At 36.7% G+C, this 18,842-nt stretch overlaps 1 protein-coding gene across 1 annotated transcript; it reads right to left on the reverse strand.

The window, feature by feature from the left end:
- Positions 1-9,598: 9,598 nt before the first annotated feature.
- LOC107597669 (keratin, type I cytoskeletal 18-like) lies at positions 9,599-18,384 on the reverse strand. The gene is made up of 8 exons (XM_016288834.1): positions 18,308-18,384; positions 16,085-16,482; positions 15,520-15,602; positions 15,282-15,438; positions 13,312-13,476; positions 11,710-11,835; positions 9,845-10,062; positions 9,599-9,668 (listed from the first exon to the last, which is right to left on the reverse strand). Exons 2-8 carry the CDS (start codon positions 16,475-16,477, stop codon positions 9,599-9,601), a joined length of 1,212 nt encoding a protein of 403 aa, XP_016144320.1. The 5' UTR covers positions 16,478-16,482; positions 18,308-18,384.
- Between the last annotated feature and the right edge of the window lie 458 nt (positions 18,385-18,842).

Consider the following 18,842-nt stretch of genomic DNA (forward strand, 5'->3'; position numbering starts at 1 on the left):
TGTCATGTCATGATTATGTAGGTGTCATGTCAGTCTTATGCACACCCCTTCAAGTAAAGTGTTACCCATTTTTCTTTTTCCTCATCAAATAGAGCCTAATAAAATAATAATTGATGAACCTTCACATAACTGCAATGTTTCAGAATTATAATCCACATTCATTCCATAGTTACCAAGCAACCTTCTTATTGCCTCATTAATATTCATCAGCCAGGCCTTCGTCATAGTAGGATTCGCAACTTCAAAGATCCGTCCAGCAGTGAGAGTCAGACTCGATATCCCTCCGCCGCGGATGCTCGCATCCCGAGATGAGCTGTGGATGCGCTTGTTTAAACTTCAAATGACTCGGTTGGGTCTTTGTTATGGGCTATGGTTAGGGGTAGGGTTAGGTTAGGGTTAGGTCAAATAATGTCATATTTGCATTAAAAATGACATAACTGAGCGAATGACACTTAATGACAGTCGTCATAAACATGCATAAAACCTCCTTCATATTCATGTCATGTGTCATGTCAGTCTTATGCACACCCCTTCAAGTAAAGTGTTACCCATTTTTCTTTTTCCTCATCAAATAGAGCCTAATAAAATAATCATTGATGAACCTTCACATAACTGCAATGTTTCAGAATTGTAATCCACATTCATTCCATAGTTACCAAGCAACCTTCTTATTGCCTCATTAATATTCATCAGCCAGGCCTTCGTCATAGTAGGATTCGCAACTTCAAAGATCCGTCCAGCAGTGAGAGTCAGACTCGATATCCCTCCGCCGTGGATGCTCGCATCCCGAGATGAGCTGTGGATGCGCTTGTTTAAACTTCAAATGACTCGGTTGTATCCGGAAACTGTGCTTTTTTCAACAGAATATCGCGGAGGATGTTGTTGTTTGATATTATACAGGGTACTATTTTCATGTAGGGGGCAAGGATAAAGATGTAAAGGGGCAAAGCCGGAACAAGCCGCTTTTCGAGGCGTAGGCTGCATGTGTTTTAAAGAGACAGAGATGCTTCATTTGAACGATAGGGGATCATGTGGATCTGTTTGTTCATGCACCTTGGTGAAAGAGGAAGCGTAATGAGTACTGGATCGATTAGTAGACTTGAACATCTTGAAATGCTCCATAAAGCTTAGATTTCCTGGGTTTTGCAAAGACCATCCTCATGGGAATCTACTGTAGCCTATAGACTTTTGCCAGTGAAATGAAGCTCACACTTTCTGTTCCTGCTTCACTGATGAGTTGAGATCTCTTTCATGGAGAACTAGATACAGTAGCAGGTGCATTGCAGGATAGCTGTGTGCTTATCTTGGCTTGGCATAAACAATTTATATAAAATACTGCACAATACTGGGGAGATGTGTGATGCTACAATGTTATATTGTAATATAATGTAATATATTGAATGCTATCATGTATGTTATGTTATAAAATGATTTATGTGCAAAATTATTTGATAAAATCCTGACTGATGTGATATGGTATTTTATGTGAGTACGGCCTAGTGCAGCTCTAAATGTATTTTGCATAACTATTTTAGTTCAGGATATTCATAAAGGTCATTTTGTGGAAAAAAAAGTAGAAAACAATACATATGACTTTCCCTTTGCATTTAAAGTCGCACAGTTTGCTTTTCAGACTGTCACCAGGTTAACACATTTACCCTCATTCACTCACTTTGATTTGTATTACAGTAAAGCCCAAATGAGAGACATTATTGATAAGGACGTTGGCGACACCATCCGGCCATAAACAGACACTGCAGTCATATTGCACATATTTAAATGCTGTATATTTTCTACAGGATTTTACTGCTAAATAGTTATTTTGTCTTTCATACTTTACCTGAATCTAACATGCATCTTTCAGTTTCGTGTTCTTTAATTTGTCTACTGATTTGCAATAATGAAAGGCTCTTTAAACAAATAGGTACAACGAATAGTTAAAAAAAGGGGCCTGAATCTCTTATAAAGGTTGAAAGGAGGCTTTGGAAATGTTGATCCGAACCTCAAGAGGTCAAGATAAATATTGTATGAGCTATTAAAAAAAAAACATCTAATAGGTCTACCAAACTAATTTAGGACTCTACGTTAAAAAATAAAGAAAGTTTAATTAATATTTAATCAATGTTTTATTAATATCAAATAGTATTTTTAATTTTAATTAATAGCTTTTACAAACCTAAACCGAAAGTTTTATTGAAACACAAGGGGGCGCTCTTTGCACACAGTGACTTCAAGATCTTTTTCCCTTTTTTTTGGATTCTTTCATGATACAAAGCTACTGAGCTCCTGCAAAGTGTTTGTTTGGACGATGTTTTCTAGCCAGCGTCTGGTCTTTTGATGTAGTTTCTGTTTCCCCGTGACTGAAGAATATCTGGCAATGAGACATCCGGTCCCCTGTTTTTTTTTTTAGAAATGGTCCATTAAAGGACTAGTTCACCCAAAAATTTAAATTAGCTGAAAATGTACTCAGTCTCAGGCCATTTAATATGTAGATGAGTATGTTTCTTTATCAGAAATTCAACATCGCCAATGGATCCTCTGCAGTGAATGGGTGCCGTCAGAATGAGAGTCCAAACAGCTGATAAAAACATCACAATAATCCACAAGTAAACCACATGACAGTCCATCGGTTAATGTCTTGTGAAGCTAATAGGTGCATGCTTGTAAGAAAACAAGTCCATAATCCATTATATTGCTTTCTCTAGTGAAAAAGTCATCTCATCTGAATCAGGAGAGAAATATGCACAGATCAAGCACTTTTTACAAGAAAAAACAGTACAGAGCCATGCTAAACAAATATGTTAAAAAGATATGGATTTTGATGTGAGAGGACAACAGAGGATGGACTTTTTCACTGGAGGAAGTGTTATTATGGATTATGGACTGCTATTTTTGCCAGAAGTGACAGTTTGAAGTTAAAAACATCTAAATGATGGATTTGTTTCTTACAAACACACAGCTTTTCTCTTCACAAGATGTTAACTGATGGACTGGAGTGGTGTGGATCACTTGTGGATTATTGTGATGGTTTTATCAGCTGTTTGGACTCTCATTCTGACGGCACCCATTCACTGCAGGGCATCCATTAGGGATGATGAATTTCTTCAAATCTGTTCTGATGAAGAAACAAACTCATCTACATCTTGGATGGCCTGAGGGGGAGTACATTTTCAGCAAATTAAATGTTTGGGGGTAAACTAGTCCTTTAATGGATCATTTCTAAAATGGGTGACTAGATGTCCCATTGCCAGATATTCAGTCAGCCACTGGGAAGCAGAAACTACATCAAAAGACAACACCCATTCTGACGGCACCCATTCACTGCAGAGGATCTGCTGGTGATCAAGTGATGCAATTCTCTAAATAAAAAAAAATAAAATAAAAATTCTCTAAATCTGTTCTGAAACAAACTCATCTACATATTAGATGAGTACTATGATTCAGATGATTCAGATGAGATGCCTGTGAGTCCATTTTAATTTTTGGGTAAACTATTCCTTTAACTGTGAACATTTTATCCTCATTCTCTCCTATTCTATATTAGGATTACTTCCACATTTTACAAAAACATTAATATAATTATTTTAAGAACATTACATAGTTGCACCAAACATTCACAATTAATCTCAGATATAAAAGCCTCACAGAAAACAACATTTTAGCATTTTGTAATTTAATAGCTGAGTAAAAAGACGTTTTGGTGGCCGGTCTCTCTCTCTCTCTCTCTCTCTCTCTCTCTCTCTCGCTCTCTTGACCACAATCACATTCCAAGCCCGTTATTCACCTAGAATATGATTTCCGTGACAATGTGTCATTAGCCAAGCACAGGCCTTCAGAGCTGGACCAGAGATAATTACAGAGCTCCTCAAATCAGTTTGAGGATAGAATGTCTCAGGAACGCTAATGACACACGTGTAGTCTGTTTGAAGACAGCCGCTTTGAGGAAGCCAATGTTGCCTACAATCTGATTGGACGCAGAACACAGCTTTGCATTTGTTGTCTTGTAGCTTGAAGGATGTGCAGACACAGGTAAATCATTAGAACAGAACGATCTGATCCAGCACATGTGCAGTATGTGATGAATTGCTGAGAAAGCTTCCTATCTGAACTGCAAAGAGCTGTCTAGAGACTCTATAGAATTAGAGGTCCTTTGTGGGTTTATGGAAGTGAACCTGTTTTGTTTTTTTATCTCTATTTAGCCCCTCAAGGTTTTACAGGTGGAATTGCATCGGAAAATATTTAGGAGCAAATACATATAGCTAGTATATAACAGAGCTATTCTGTCTTATGTTCTAGTTTTATATGTATTTTATGTTTTATATTATACTTACATTTATGACAGTACATGCGAGAAGAACAGAGGTGTGTGTTCTAATGCGAGTTTGTACTTCCTGGTTTTGGATTCATGTGTAAAATCAGGTCTGTGGTTGACATTCCACAACATGAACTTACATATACTGTCTTAAAAAATAAAGTTTAGAAAGGGTTTTTTGCAGTGATGCTGTACACTCTTAAAAATAAAGGTGCGTCACGATGCCATAGAAGAACCTTTTTGTCTAAAATGGTTCCATAAAGAACCTTTAACATCTGAAGAACCTTTCTGTTTCACAAAGGTTGCATAGCACCCTTAGGTTCCTCAGATTATAAAAAGGTCAGAAAGAGATGGTTCTTTAAAGAACCTTTGACTGAATGGCTCTTTGTGGAACCAAAAATGGTTCTTCAATGGCATCGCTTGAAGAACCTTTTGAAGCACCTTTATTTTTAAGAGTGTAGAAGAAACATTTTGGGTTCCCCAAAGAACCTTTCAGTGAACAGCTCTCATTGTTACTGTGAGATTGTACGTTTAAGTACTGGGAAATATTAATTAACTACACGTACTTACTACACAATAGGGTTATTTGCTTAATTATGCATAATTTACTGTTATCAAGTACATGTGAGATGTGTAACAGGGACACTGTAAAATAAAGCATTACCCCATGCATTTTTCTTAGTGTGAAGAACATTTGAAATAATCTAAAGAACTTTTTTTTTACATAAATTTGAAGCAATTTGTTATATGAACCAGATTAATCATCAAGTGGGTAGTTGTTGTCATTATGTAGCTACTTGCTTGTATGTTATTAATAAAAACGAATCTGTTTTAAAATGTATGTTTGAGGTACGAGTAATGTGATCACAAATAATGATAAAAAATAATGTGGTACTTTACTACTTGAAAAAAGTAATCTGATTAGGTAACTTGCATAAAGACTGGAATACACTACACGACTTTTAAAATCAAAACCGATTGTAAAACAGGCATCATACACATATCATATTCCCAAACCTTTGCACTGTGCATGTGTGCCTTAAAATGCTGTTTATGTAGATTCTTCACTAACATTTGGAGCTACAATTTTCACAGTTGAAATAATGCTTTATCCTACACATCTGTCTAGGCTGCTTATGTAAGTCTGTTATCATAGCATAAGCCTGTGCTAATCTTAGCAGTGAAGCTAACAACTCCAGTGGCTTTTAAAGACTTAAAAGCTCTTTAGCAACAATAACATGCAGATTTTACATATTATAGTCCTTATTCTGCATGTTGTTTTGACAGGGAAGAATGGATGGATGTGGGGTATTTCCCTTATAAAGTTCATTGTCTCATTTCAGGGCAGTAAGAGAGTTAAAGATTACCGGTAACTGTTGTATCTCACCGGTACATAGACATGCTTGTGTCACGCTGGGTGATTTTATTTTTCACGCATATTAATTATGCTTGCTTCACTGGTTAGTGTGCGTCATTTAGCTGTGAACGCTCAGATGAAGTTTTTAATCAGCTAGCTAAATGTCTCTCTCACTCTTGCGTATCATTTTAAAAAAGAGTCATGTTGCATTTTGACAATTCATACAAGCGCACTATCTTCTACTCCACAAGTGGACTTAAGAATAATTAGTGGTGTTTAGCATCATTAATACTATTGTTCAGGTCAGACTTCACTGGTGAGTCAGTCCATGGCAATAGAAACAGTGTTTTAGGCACCTTTTTTCAAGGGTTTCTTTCCCTTTCGTTTATGGCAAGCCACCCTTTGGTTCTAACTTCTGCCTGAATAATTCATCCTACAGCTAACTATCTGCGTGCAACTTATAGTATAATGGCGTTTGATTGATAAGGACATATCTTCACAACATTTTGACATATTTATACAATGGTCACAAACACCTGTTGTTATACATGAAGATAGGTATAGGTACTTAGGTGTATAGGTACTTAGGAGTATGGATAGACAAAACATTATCATGGAGAGATCATAAAGATAGTATCTGTAAAATATGTTATTAATAAAAACGAATCTGTTTTAAAATGTATGTTTGAGGTACGAGTAATGTGATCACAAATAATGATAAAAAATAATGTGGTACTTTACTACTTGAAAAAAGTAATCTGATTAGGTAACTTGCATAAAGACTGGAATACACTACACGACTTTTAAAATCAAAACCGATTGTAAAACAGGCATCATACACATATCATATTCCCAAACCTTTGCACTGTGCATGTGTGCCTTAAAATGCTGTTTATGTAGATTCTTCACTAACATTTGGAGCTACAATTTTCACAGTTGAAATAATGCTTTATCCTACACATCTGTCTAGGCTGCTTATGTAAGTCTGTTATCATAGCATAAGCCTGTGCTAATCTTAGCAGTGAAGCTAACAACTCCAGTGGCTTTTAAAGACTTAAAAGCTCTTTAGCAACAATAACATGCAGATTTTACATATTATAGTCCTTATTCTGCATGTTGTTTTGACAGGGAAGAATGGATGGATGTGGGGTATTTCCCTTATAAAGTTCATTGTCTCATTTCAGGGCAGTAAGAGAGTTAAAGATTACCGGTAACTGTTGTATCTCACCGGTACATAGACATGCTTGTGTCACGCTGGGTGATTTTATTTTTCACGCATATTAATTATGCTTGCTTCACTGGTTAGTGTGCGTCATTTAGCTGTGAACGCTCAGATGAAGTTTTTAATCAGCTAGCTAAATGTCTCTCTCACTCTTGCGTATCATTTTAAAAAAGAGTCATGTTGCATTTTGGCAGAAGTTCATACAAGCGCATTATCTTCTACTCCACAAGTGGACTTAAGAATAATTAGTGGTGTTTAGCATCATTAATACTATTGTTCAGGTCAGACTTCACTGGTGAGTCAGTCCATGGCAATAGAAACAGTGTTTTAGGCACCTTTTTTCAAGGGTTTCTTTCCCTTTCGTTTATGGCAAGCCACCCTTTGGTTCTAACTTCTGCCTGAATAATTCATCCTACAGCTAACTATCTGCGTGCAACTTATAGTATAATGGCGTTTGATTGATAAGGACATATCTTCACAACATTTTGACATATTTATACAATGGTCACAAACACCTGTTGTTATACATGAAGATAGGTATAGGTACTTAGGTGTATAGGTACTTAGGAGTATGGATAGACAAAACATTATCATGGAGAGATCATAAAGATAGTATCTGTAAAAAATAAATGCAAAGAATCTACTTTCTCCGTAGACTGAGGTCGTTTGGAGCAAGAAAGCAGATTCTTTTATTGTTTTTTATGTTTGTAATCATGAGTGTCTTGCAGTATTGTAATTCGGTTTGGTATATGAGTCTATCTGTTAGTCTAAAAACAAAGCTAATGAACTTACTAAAAATGTGCTCCAAAATTGTGGGTCAGCCACTTCAAAAAGCATATGAACTATCTTACCATAATAATCTTGTAAGTGTATCGTATCGTATCGTATAGTCCTGAACATCCAACATCAGATTGGTGACAATGACACCTCCAGGTGAATGTGCATAAAAACATGGAGCAAAATATTTATAACTTTTGAATAGACGTCACCCTGAAATGTGTAAAAAAGGACTTGAACAAAAGATTATGCAATCTTTTAGTTATTATAGGCATTTTTCTAACTTTATTGCCACTTTAATTTATTGAATTTTTAGTGCTGTCAAATCGATATATATATTACTTGTATTTGTTAAATAAATGCATGTATGTGTTTATATTCATAAATACATATAAATATACACAGTACACATATATTATGTAAACACAAACTTTAATTTTGGATGCGATTAATCGCGATTAATCGATTTGACAGCACTCTTTTTTTTTGCTTTATTAGCAAATACGCACCTTTGATGAAAACAAATACACTACTTCAAAAGTTTAGAGTAAGATTTGATTTTTTAAAGAAGTTAATATTTTTATTCAACAAGGGTGCATTAAATTGATCAACAATTACAGTAAAAAGATTTCTATTTAAAATAAATGCCCTTTTTTACTTTCGATTCATCAATGAATCACAGTTTCCACAAAAATATGAAGCAGCACAACTGTTTAATAATAAGTGTTTCTTGAGCAGCAGAGAAGCATATTAGAATGATTTCTGATGGTTCAAGTGACACTGAAGACTGGAGTAATGATGCTGAAAATTCAGCTTTGCATCACAGAAATAAATTACATTTTAAAATATATTCAAATAGAAAACAGTTAATTTTATTTGTAATAATATTTCACAATATTACTGTTTTTACTGTATTTTTTAATCAAATAAAGGCAGCCTTCATGAACACAGGAGACATTAAAAACATTAAAAAATCTTCCTGACCTCAAACTTTTGAAAAGTAGTGTAGATGTAAACAAAAGTTGGTATTTTTACTCAAATTATTCTGTATGTTTTTTTATGTATTATTAAAAAGAGCTGAGGTTGTGTGCCCAGGTTATGCATCAACCATTTTGCCATAATTTGTTCTCCTTTTAAAGTGACAAGTTATTCCATAAATCAAAAATAATTTTGATGTGAGTCAGTAGAGTATTTTTAGTATCTAAAAATGTCACCCGTTACCATGATTTTCTATAGTGAAGGTTTAATTGTGACCCTGGTCCACCCTGGAGCACAAAACCAATCTTAAGTCGCTGAGCAATATTTGTAGCAATAGCCAAAAATACATTGTATGGGTCAAAATTATTGATTTTTCTTTTATGCCAAAAATCATTAGGATATTAATTAAAGATCATGTTCCATGAAGATATTTTGTACATTTCCTACTGTAAATATATCAAAAGCTTGATTTTTGATTAGTAATACGCATCGCTAAGAATTCATTTGAACAACTTTAAAGGTGATTTTCTCAATATTTAGATTTTTTTGCACCCTCAGATTCCAGATTTTCAAATAGTTGTATCTCAGCCAAATATTGTCCTATCCTAACAAACATACATCATTTGAAAGCTTATTTATTCAGCGTTAATGATAAAAATCATATAAATTTCAAATACTTGACCCGTATGACTGGTTTTGTGCTCCAGGGTCACAATTATAAAAATTTCCCCATTTAATTTTTCTTTCCAAAAGCACTTTGCAGTTTCATAGCTAAAGCATAAAGCTGTCAACCTTGTTACATTATTTATCAATTTTGCAGGAATGGAGGAGATTTTATCCAAAAAATAAAATTAATTTATGCAATATTTTTTAGTTATGCAAATCTTTCGGCAATGTTTGTTGACTATAGCTTGTCAGATCAAGTTTGTGCATGTTTGTTCTAGTGTGTGCTTCATGTGTCATGTGACATGTTTTGTATGAGTGAGCACTCACTCTTAGGTGGTGGAGGAGTCTCTTTAACCCTGCGAAATAAAAAAAGAAACCTGATGTAATTATCAAAACAATCATTAAGCTGCTAAAATCTCTGACACCAATATCAGTGTCACAAGAAACAACAACAAAGAGACTGGAAGGACATTACGGTGAGTGAATAGTGACCATTTTTATTTAGTAAACTGCAAGAATCTCTTGCACTCACGTTTCCTCCCCCTCCAGCAGCCTCCTGTAGGTTGCGATCTCCATCTCCAGGTTCTGCTTGATGCGCAGGAGCTGCTCGTAGTCCGTCTTGTTGCGCTGCATGTCCAGACGCAGCTGCGACAGGTTTTCCTCCAGCTGGGCCAGGGTAGCTTGCAGTCGCTCCATCTCCAGGGTGTACTTCTGCCCCGTCTCACCCAGGTTACCCTCCAGAGCCGCCACCTGTGAGAGGGGTTAAAAAAATGACAATTCTGTCATTAATTACTTACTCTCATGTCGTTCCAAACCTGTAAGGCCTTCATTCATCTTCGGAACACAGATTAAGATATTTTTGATGAAATCCCAGAGCTCTCTGACCCTGCATAGACTGCAACACAACTGCCACGTTCACGGATATTGTTAAAATAGTCCATGTGATATCAGTGGTTCAACCGTAATGTTATGAAGACACGAGAATACTTTCTGTGCACTAAGAAAACAAAAATAAGGACTTTATTCAACAACGAGAGTTGTACGAGAGTACCACGACAGTTACATGTCACATGGACTATTTTAACAATGTCTTTACTACGATTCTGGGCTTTGAACGTGTCAGTTGTGTTGCTGTGTATGGAGGGTCAGAAAGCTCTCAGATTTCATCAGAAATATCTTCATTTATGTTCCGAAGATGAATGCAGGTCTTGCGGGTTTGAAACGACATGAGGGTGAGTGATTAATGACAGCCATAGTTTGGTTAGTGCACATATTAACACATGAAGCAGTGGTGCTCAAATGGGAGATGCACAATAACCTGTCCTCCCTCTATTATCAATAAAACTATCAAAAGCCTGAAGATAAAATGAACATTTAAATAACAATAGTATATTTAAAATGTAAACAATGTGTAAAAATTCCATTTGGTCACACAGATTTTTTATTTATTTTTTTTGCATGGTTTCAAAATGAATTGTTGCGTGATGTAAAGTGTTACATGTAAATGTGGGTCTGTCTGTGTGTCTTTAGTGAATAATTACCATGTAAATGAAGCTATTCCATCAGTAAATAAGTCGATCCTATTTATTTAACATGTAATCATGTTTAAACTGCCAACCACCAGTTAGTGATAAGGTGAACTGTCAGGACAATGAGGCTTTTTTGGCTACTGCTCATGTGCTAATGAGGTGCAAAACCTTTATACAAACACTCACAGACCACTATTCCTGCAAAAAAATGTAATACAGAGCATGTTTTCATTGTATAGGAAAGAGCAGTGTGAATATTCTCCATCCTTTTGTGTTCCACTGAGGAAAGCAAGTCATACGGATTTGGAACAACTTGCGTTTTAATTATTAGGGGATTAAAAGGTGCCTTAATGCATCTACTTGCACCCTCAAAATAATTGTACCAGCAGAGAAACTACTACCATTTAAACAACTCCCATTTGAGCATCTTACATCTTGGCTTATTTACACAAGCGTGACCTGTTTATAGTAACTACATCTGAGATGCTGGGAGTGATCTTGGACTGCCATGAGATTCTAAGGTCATGAAAACAAGCGAACCTGTTTCTAAGTGAGTGTTCTGATGGAAAAGTTCCTCTTTGGAGATCTACTACATGTGTATTACTTGTAGTAGGGTTTCTACAGACCCCTTTGTTACTCCATAATCCAACAACAAACTGTGTCTGTGCTTCTTGCCGCTCACATTTGACTTGTGAAGGTATGCGATGGAGCATTTATGGCCTGGCTTATTCAAAAAACCCTCGACATAAAGGGCAGGGTATTACTTTCCATTGCTAAACGGTAACTGTATCTGCATTGGCCACGGCTCAAGAAGTTCACTCAGGGAACAGAAATGGTCCGTAAAAGGGTCCTCCTGCCTGGTTCTGACCTGTTTGTGAAGGCTCTCCAGTTCCACTTCCAGTGTCTGCAGAAAGCGCTGTCGCTCGGTCAGTTCACTCTGAGCCCCTCTCAGGGCTTCGTTACTCTCTCGCACCTGCGACTGCACCATCTCCAGCTAAACACACACACACACACATACAGTGGATGGGTTACAAAAATGCTCTGCATGTAAGACCACCATGCAACAGAAGAAAGTAATACATCCTGCTAAAGGTCTGATGAGCACAAAGTCTTATATGATGATGTATCAGTCACAATAACATGGAGCATTGATATTTATCATGGCTCTATGTCCAAAAGTATACCTGGAGTACCATGCATATGACTTGGTTTTATATGCAAAAAATACCAAGGTATGGTTACCATTTGCACGTCATGTCCAAAGAAAATTACCTTAGAGTAACATATAGAGTAAAAGTAACATACCATGGTTTAGCTTACAAAAAATAGTATAGTATCAGTATGTCAGTATATTATTATTATTTAAAAAAAACATGATGATTCCACATTATTTTTGAAGTACCATATGTAAATACCATGGTTTCACTTACCAAAAATACCATCGTTCTACCATAGTGTCGAGCTTACAAAAAGACATTTATATGTTCAAAACATGATAGTAAAGTGAAAAAAAAACATGGTAATACCACATTATTATGAAGTACCTTGAAATAGCATGATGTAGCTTGCAGATTGTGGTTCCATTTTTTTTTTTAAAGCATGGTAATACCATTTTATTTTTGAAGTACTTTATTTAAATACCTTGTCCGTGGTTTCACTTACCAAAAATACCATCGTTCTACCATAGTGTCGAGCTTACAAAAAGACATTTATATGTTCAAAACATGATAGTAAAGTGAAAAAAAACATGGTAATACCACATTATTATGAAGTACCTTGAAATAGCATGATGTAGCTTGCAGATTGTGGTTCCATTTTTTTTTTTAAAGCATGGTAATACCATTTTATTTTTGAAGTACTTTATTTAAATACCTTGTCCAAAAAGTAGCTTAGAGTAACATATGGTTTAAGATTTCAACGTGGTTTAACTTACATAAATACCCTGGCATCAGTATGGTTCATAAACCATGATAATATTGTGATCTAATATTAAGAAAAAACATGATGATATTTTGAAGTATGTAAATATCATGGTTTCACTTACCAAAAGTACTAGTTCCATGACATGGTATTTATACATCGTATTAAAGCATGGTATTCATATGTTCAAAAAAACATGACAGTAAAGTAGACACACATATAGAAAAAAAACATGGTAATACCACAGTATTTTTCAAATGCCTTATTTAATTTGTAGGGGTTCACGTTCCAAAACCATTGTGGTACCATGTCCAAAAACATGTTTTGAAATACTTAGTTTGGAGCAACATGTAAATACTATGCTTTAATGTACAAAAATATCATGGTATTACATATTATCATTTAACAAGGTGTTGTTAAATGGTAATAATACATAGTAATTGGGTTTAACCCAGGTGTTTTTGTCAGTGAAATGTGATCTGGGTCTAGGAAACTCTTAATAGGAGCTAGCAGCCACTGGTTCTGACCCTGATCCTCTGGGAACACCAACCTTTTTACGGTACCAGCTCTCAGCTTCCTCCTTGTTCTTCTGGACAATGCCTTCATACTGAGACCTGAGGTCAGAGAGAACCGTCCCCAGCTCTGGCCCGTGGGCCGCATCCACCTCCACACTGACTTCCTCTTGAGCAACCCGGGCCCTCAGGCTGTCTACTTCCTGTGGGAAAAGTAATGAGAGAAGGATGTTGTACGACTAAACAAATTGTCTGGTAACTTTCTGTGGAACTAACAAAAACTGTTCGTCTTTGACTAATGAGATATTTAACATGTTTGGATAGGTTAAATGTGCGTGTATTTCGTGTGTTGAACACTGGGGTGTGGTTTGTGTGGTGATTTGAGACTGCGGAGTGAATGCTGGGAATTTGATACCACGTGGTAGCACAAGGTCGGTGGAAGTTACTTCATTATTAAGTTCTTCTCAATTAATATTTAATAGTGTTGGTCTCATGTTGCTCACAAGGGAAGTATGCATGTGCCTCGCACAAAAACAGACAAACACGCCAGACATATTTTGAATATTCGACAGCCATGACACCACACCCTTCTTTCCAAATATACCCAAAGTCTATGCATGAGAAAGCATGAGAATAGTTCTGTACTTCTTGAGTATTTTTTCTTACATGTTGATTTGTGGTTCATCAATGCACCAGTGACAAGTAAGGCTTAGAACATAGTCTATGCAAGTACAACAAACACATGCTATTTCCGAACACAGTTCAGAATAAAACATAAGTACCCATTGCATTCTCAGTACTGCCCTCATTGACCATTGCATTATTAATAGTGTTGGTCTCATGTTGCTCACAAGGGAAGTATGCATGTGCCTCGCACAAAAACAGACAAACACGCCAGACATATTTTGAATATTCGACAACCATGACACCACACCCTTCTTTCCAAATATACCCAAAGTCTATGCGTGAGAAAGCATGAGAATAGTTCTGTACTTCTTGAGTATTTTTTTCTTACATGTTGATTTGTGGTTCATCAATGCACCAGTGACAAGTAAGGCTTAGAACATAGTCTATGCAAGTACAACAAACACATGCTATTTCCGAACACAGTTCAGAATAAAACATAAGTACCCATTGCATTCTCAGTACTGCCCTCATTGACCATTGCATTATTTTTTTTCATGTCAACTATTGTCAATTTCAAAGCTACAGTTTAAAGAGAAGCATGCTGAGCCAGGTAGATCAAGTTATTACACTAACTAAATACCTTATTCTGGTTCAATGGCACAGATGTTTAATAGTAACTCAATCATCTTCTTATGAACTAGGACTTGTTAGTTTCAAATTAACACAAGGATTGAAGTACATGTACACCTTCTTTGCATTTGGAATTTGTTGGCCATGCATCTTTGCGTAGTTGTGTAAAGCAAGTTTCTGGCCTAAAAATGACAATCAGCACTTGACTCAGTGCCAGGAGGTTAGCTGTGAGGCACATCTTAGATTTCATGAGATAAAAGAACCGCATGGATAGAGTTACAAATGACCCCAAGCATGGACAGTAGAGGTCACCACATGAGACTCTTCAAGGGTTTGACAAACCTGTCACAGAGATAAAAAAAAATAAAGATTCCAAAAAGGGGTTTTCGCACATTTGAGGAACAATTTTTGGTTCCTCAAAGAACCTTCTTAGAAGAACCTTTTTTTGCACTATAAAAAACCTTTTGTGAAATGGAAGGATTCCATGGAAGTTAAAGGTTCTTCTAACTACAATGGAACTATAATGGAAGAGATTATACTATCAGTTTCTCCATTAACGTATGCACAAAAGGGGATTACATCAACAGAAGGTTGAAAGGACTAAAAACCACTGAACTTTGGACTGGTACACGTCCTAATCTTCATGTACAATTACATGGCACTTTTTAACCAGTTTGCAGACTGAGGGAATGCAGAAATGAGGAGCAACAGGTGCAGCATTCGTCATTTCGTTTCCAGGTGGAGATCTTACCTCCTCATGATTCTTCTTCAGGAAGTAAAGTTCCTCTTTCAGGCTGTCCAGGTCACCACGGAGTGTGGCGATGATCTGGTCATGGTCTGACTTGGCTTTCTTCAGGGCCACACAGTCCCGCTCCACCGACTGACACATCGCACTCTCCGTGTCCCATCTGCAAGCATACATCAAATCAATGCCTCCTAAAGTTCCTCAGCAGATGTTTGAGAGGTGTAGGAAGTCATCTCTCACTCACTTGATTCTGAAATCATCTGCAGCCAGCTTAGCGTTGTCGATCTCAAGCATGATCCGAGCGTTCTCCAGGGTCTTCTTCCTTACCTGTAAGGTACAGAACATGAAGATGAAGGCCAATTAAGGACTTTAGGATCGCTCGAAACTTTCGGGCATGTGAGTTGAAGCACGTAAAAGCAAAACACTGCAGGAAGGTGCTCCTCCAGGATTGGACACCCTCATCATAGATGGTACTTATGGAGCAACCTGGGATTATGTTGCTTTTCTGAAAGGACACAGTTGTGATGGAAACTTAACTCATCACTTCATGGTGTTTGAACCTAGTACCATTGGGAAACCAGCTGAGATTTTCGACCCCTTTTACAAAGCTATTTATTCAGATTTAGGTACTTTCCTTCTTTGTTAAAAGGTAACTGTTTAGTCTGACAGTAGGTAATTATTTAACTAGTGTGTCTGGTATGGCTAATGATCAGACATTCAGTGCATGTGTATACCTACACACCACAAGCCATGCTAACAATCTTTGTTTTCATTAAGTTCGAAAGACCTCAAGGGTATTGTACACATACTTCCTGTTCCAGAGCATGGGCTTGGGCCATCATGGAATCAATATCATGCCCTTTCGGCACACGCTCCAGCATCAGTTGTTTGATCCTCAGCTCCAGGTCAGCGTTGGACTTCTCCAGAGTGCGGACCTTGTCTAGGTAGTTGGCGAGTCGGCTGTTGAGGCTTTGCATGGCCTCTTTCTCATTGGTGCTGTTGCCATGAAGGCCGTTGAGGGACAGGTTGCTCAGGCCGTTCAGATCTGACATGCTCATGGAGGCAGAGCGAGACAGAGGCTTGGCGGCAGCGAATGAGACAGCGGCTTTGGATCGGGCACGTCCGCTGTCCCTCAGAGACAAGCTGGAGAAAGAGGGCTGTCGGCCCATAGAGAAACTCCGTACTGACAGACTGGACGACATGACCTCTGTGGACAGAAGGAGATGTATTTCAGTATGCACTCAACATTTTTGATGAATAACTATAACTAAAAGTTAAATAGTTGCCTTGTTTTAAAAATATCATCAGAGGTTATAGCCTACATGTAAGAAATGGATTGTGCAACAATGTTACAGGTATACACTAAGTTATCCAACAGTAATTTAATGTGCTTTTAGAATAAGAATAAACTCAAACCACCCATTATTGCCACATTTTGAGAAACATTTGCAGAAAAATACTAGTAACAACAATGTGCAAAGAAAATCATATGTGACCCTGGAGCACAAAACCAGTTTTAAGTAGCACAGACATATTTGTAGCAACAGCCAACAATACATTGTATGGGTCAAAATTATAGATTTTTCTTTTATGCCAAAAATCATTAGGAGATTAAGTAAAGATCATGTTCCATGAAGATATTTTGTAAATTTCTTACCATAAATATATCAAAACTTAATTTTTGATTAGTAATGTGCATTGCTAAGAACTTCATTTGGACAACTTTAAAGGCGATTTTCTCAATATTTAGATTTTTTTGCACCCTAAGATTACAGATTTTCAAATAGTTGTATCTCAGCCAAATATTGTCCTAACAAACAATACATCAATGGAAAGCATATTTATTCAGAATATTGACCCTTATGACTGGTTTTGTGGTCCAGGGTCACATATTTGGTGTAGAAGAACATCACACATCTCCACCTAACCTCAAGATATCCAGCTTAAAATGTTCTCTATACAAATTGACTTTTTAAAAGAAGCCTTTCAAGCCAAGAATTTTCCATTGCTCCCCCAATGCTGGATTTTACAGATAGAAGTAAACGTCCAAACTCTGTAATAAATGACTTCTCAACTCTGGGCTGCTTAAGAGAGTTGGTTCACACCTTCCTAATCCATTTATCTCCTGCCATAAAGTGATAACTGTCTGACAGCCTGCTACTGTTAAAGAGCTCTGGGCTGAAAGAGCTCTTTATGCTGATCTGGGACCAGAATCCCAACTCTGACAGGGGTGAATGTCAGGAGTGAATCTCACAAAGAAATGTCCAGATATATTTAATTTTAAAAATCAAGCCTATTTTAAGGATTGTTAATATTGTGCATATATATACAATTTAAAATGTAAGAAAAATGTCACACACACACACACACACATAAATATATATATATATATATATATATATATATATATATATATATGTGTGTGTGTGTGTGTGTGTGTGTGTACTCAGAAAACAAGTCTTAGCTAGCAATGGACAGTTGTTTTAAATGACAAATGACTTCAGTAGAAATGCTTGTACAGTCCAATTTAATTTCATGGCTTCTGCTCAATGAAGTATTAAGAGCATCAAACAATGCACAAAAGTTGAATGATAAAGATCACATGATATGTAAATGGACACTGCATTGTTGCTTTGTGTTGGCACATCAAACAATTAACCTTCTTCTGATGCGAGGCTTGCTGTCTTGGAGACGAGCTATGCCTCTTGTGTTGTCAAATACAATTGGACTTACTCCAAACAAGACAATACGATTCATTTGTGGACGTTCAACATCTTTAAAACCAGTTATCGTCATTACAAAACACCTGAATAAAATTAAAAGGAAACTTTAATTTTAGAATTGTAGTTTAGAATTACAGAGTGCCTTCATTATGATCCCTGTCCTTTAAATCTATATAATTGAATAAAATGTTCCAAATCTAATGTGAATTACAACATATATAATTCCATTTGGTTTTACCATTTGACAAGAGGCTGGTTTATATGTGCTTAGACTACTGCATAAGAAAAGAAGTTAAAGAAGTCTCATACCTGTGGTCTTGGTAGTGAAGGACGGCTTCTGTGCTGTGTGATGTGAGGAGCATTAAGCTGTGGTCAGTACCTAACGGTGCACTAATATAGAGCTCAAGACAGGGGGCGGGGCTTATACTACACCTGAACACCTGTGGGAGGAGCCCACCTGACTCTCTCAAACTCAAGCTGTCCACACTAGTGTAACTCAAGACACCAGAGATCATTGCATGCAATATTCAACAGGTTTCTGCTGTAACATGAACAAAGAGAATGAAAAAACAAAGCCTGCTTTATGTGCCTGCAGCATAATATCTATGAGCCAGAACAGTGTTTACTATACTGTCTTTTTCTTCCACGATTCTCTCTCAACTAGATCTGAAGGATAGCCTATTAGCAGTATTTTAGTTGCAAACTGTGCTCTACTGAACAAAAATGATGGTGACCTCGCCTAATTTAAGGGGCTATGTTCAGAGAGATGGAAAGTGTTTGTCAGTCTTAAAGGGACAGTTCACCCAAAAATTTAAATTCTGTAATTATTTGCATACTCTTTTGT

Source organism: Sinocyclocheilus grahami, unplaced genomic scaffold (assembly GCF_001515645.1).
Source record: "Sinocyclocheilus grahami isolate Dianchi unplaced genomic scaffold, SAMN03320097.WGS_v1.1 scaffold234.1, whole genome shotgun sequence".
In the NCBI taxonomy this organism is placed as follows: Eukaryota; Metazoa; Chordata; class Actinopteri; order Cypriniformes; family Cyprinidae; genus Sinocyclocheilus; species Sinocyclocheilus grahami.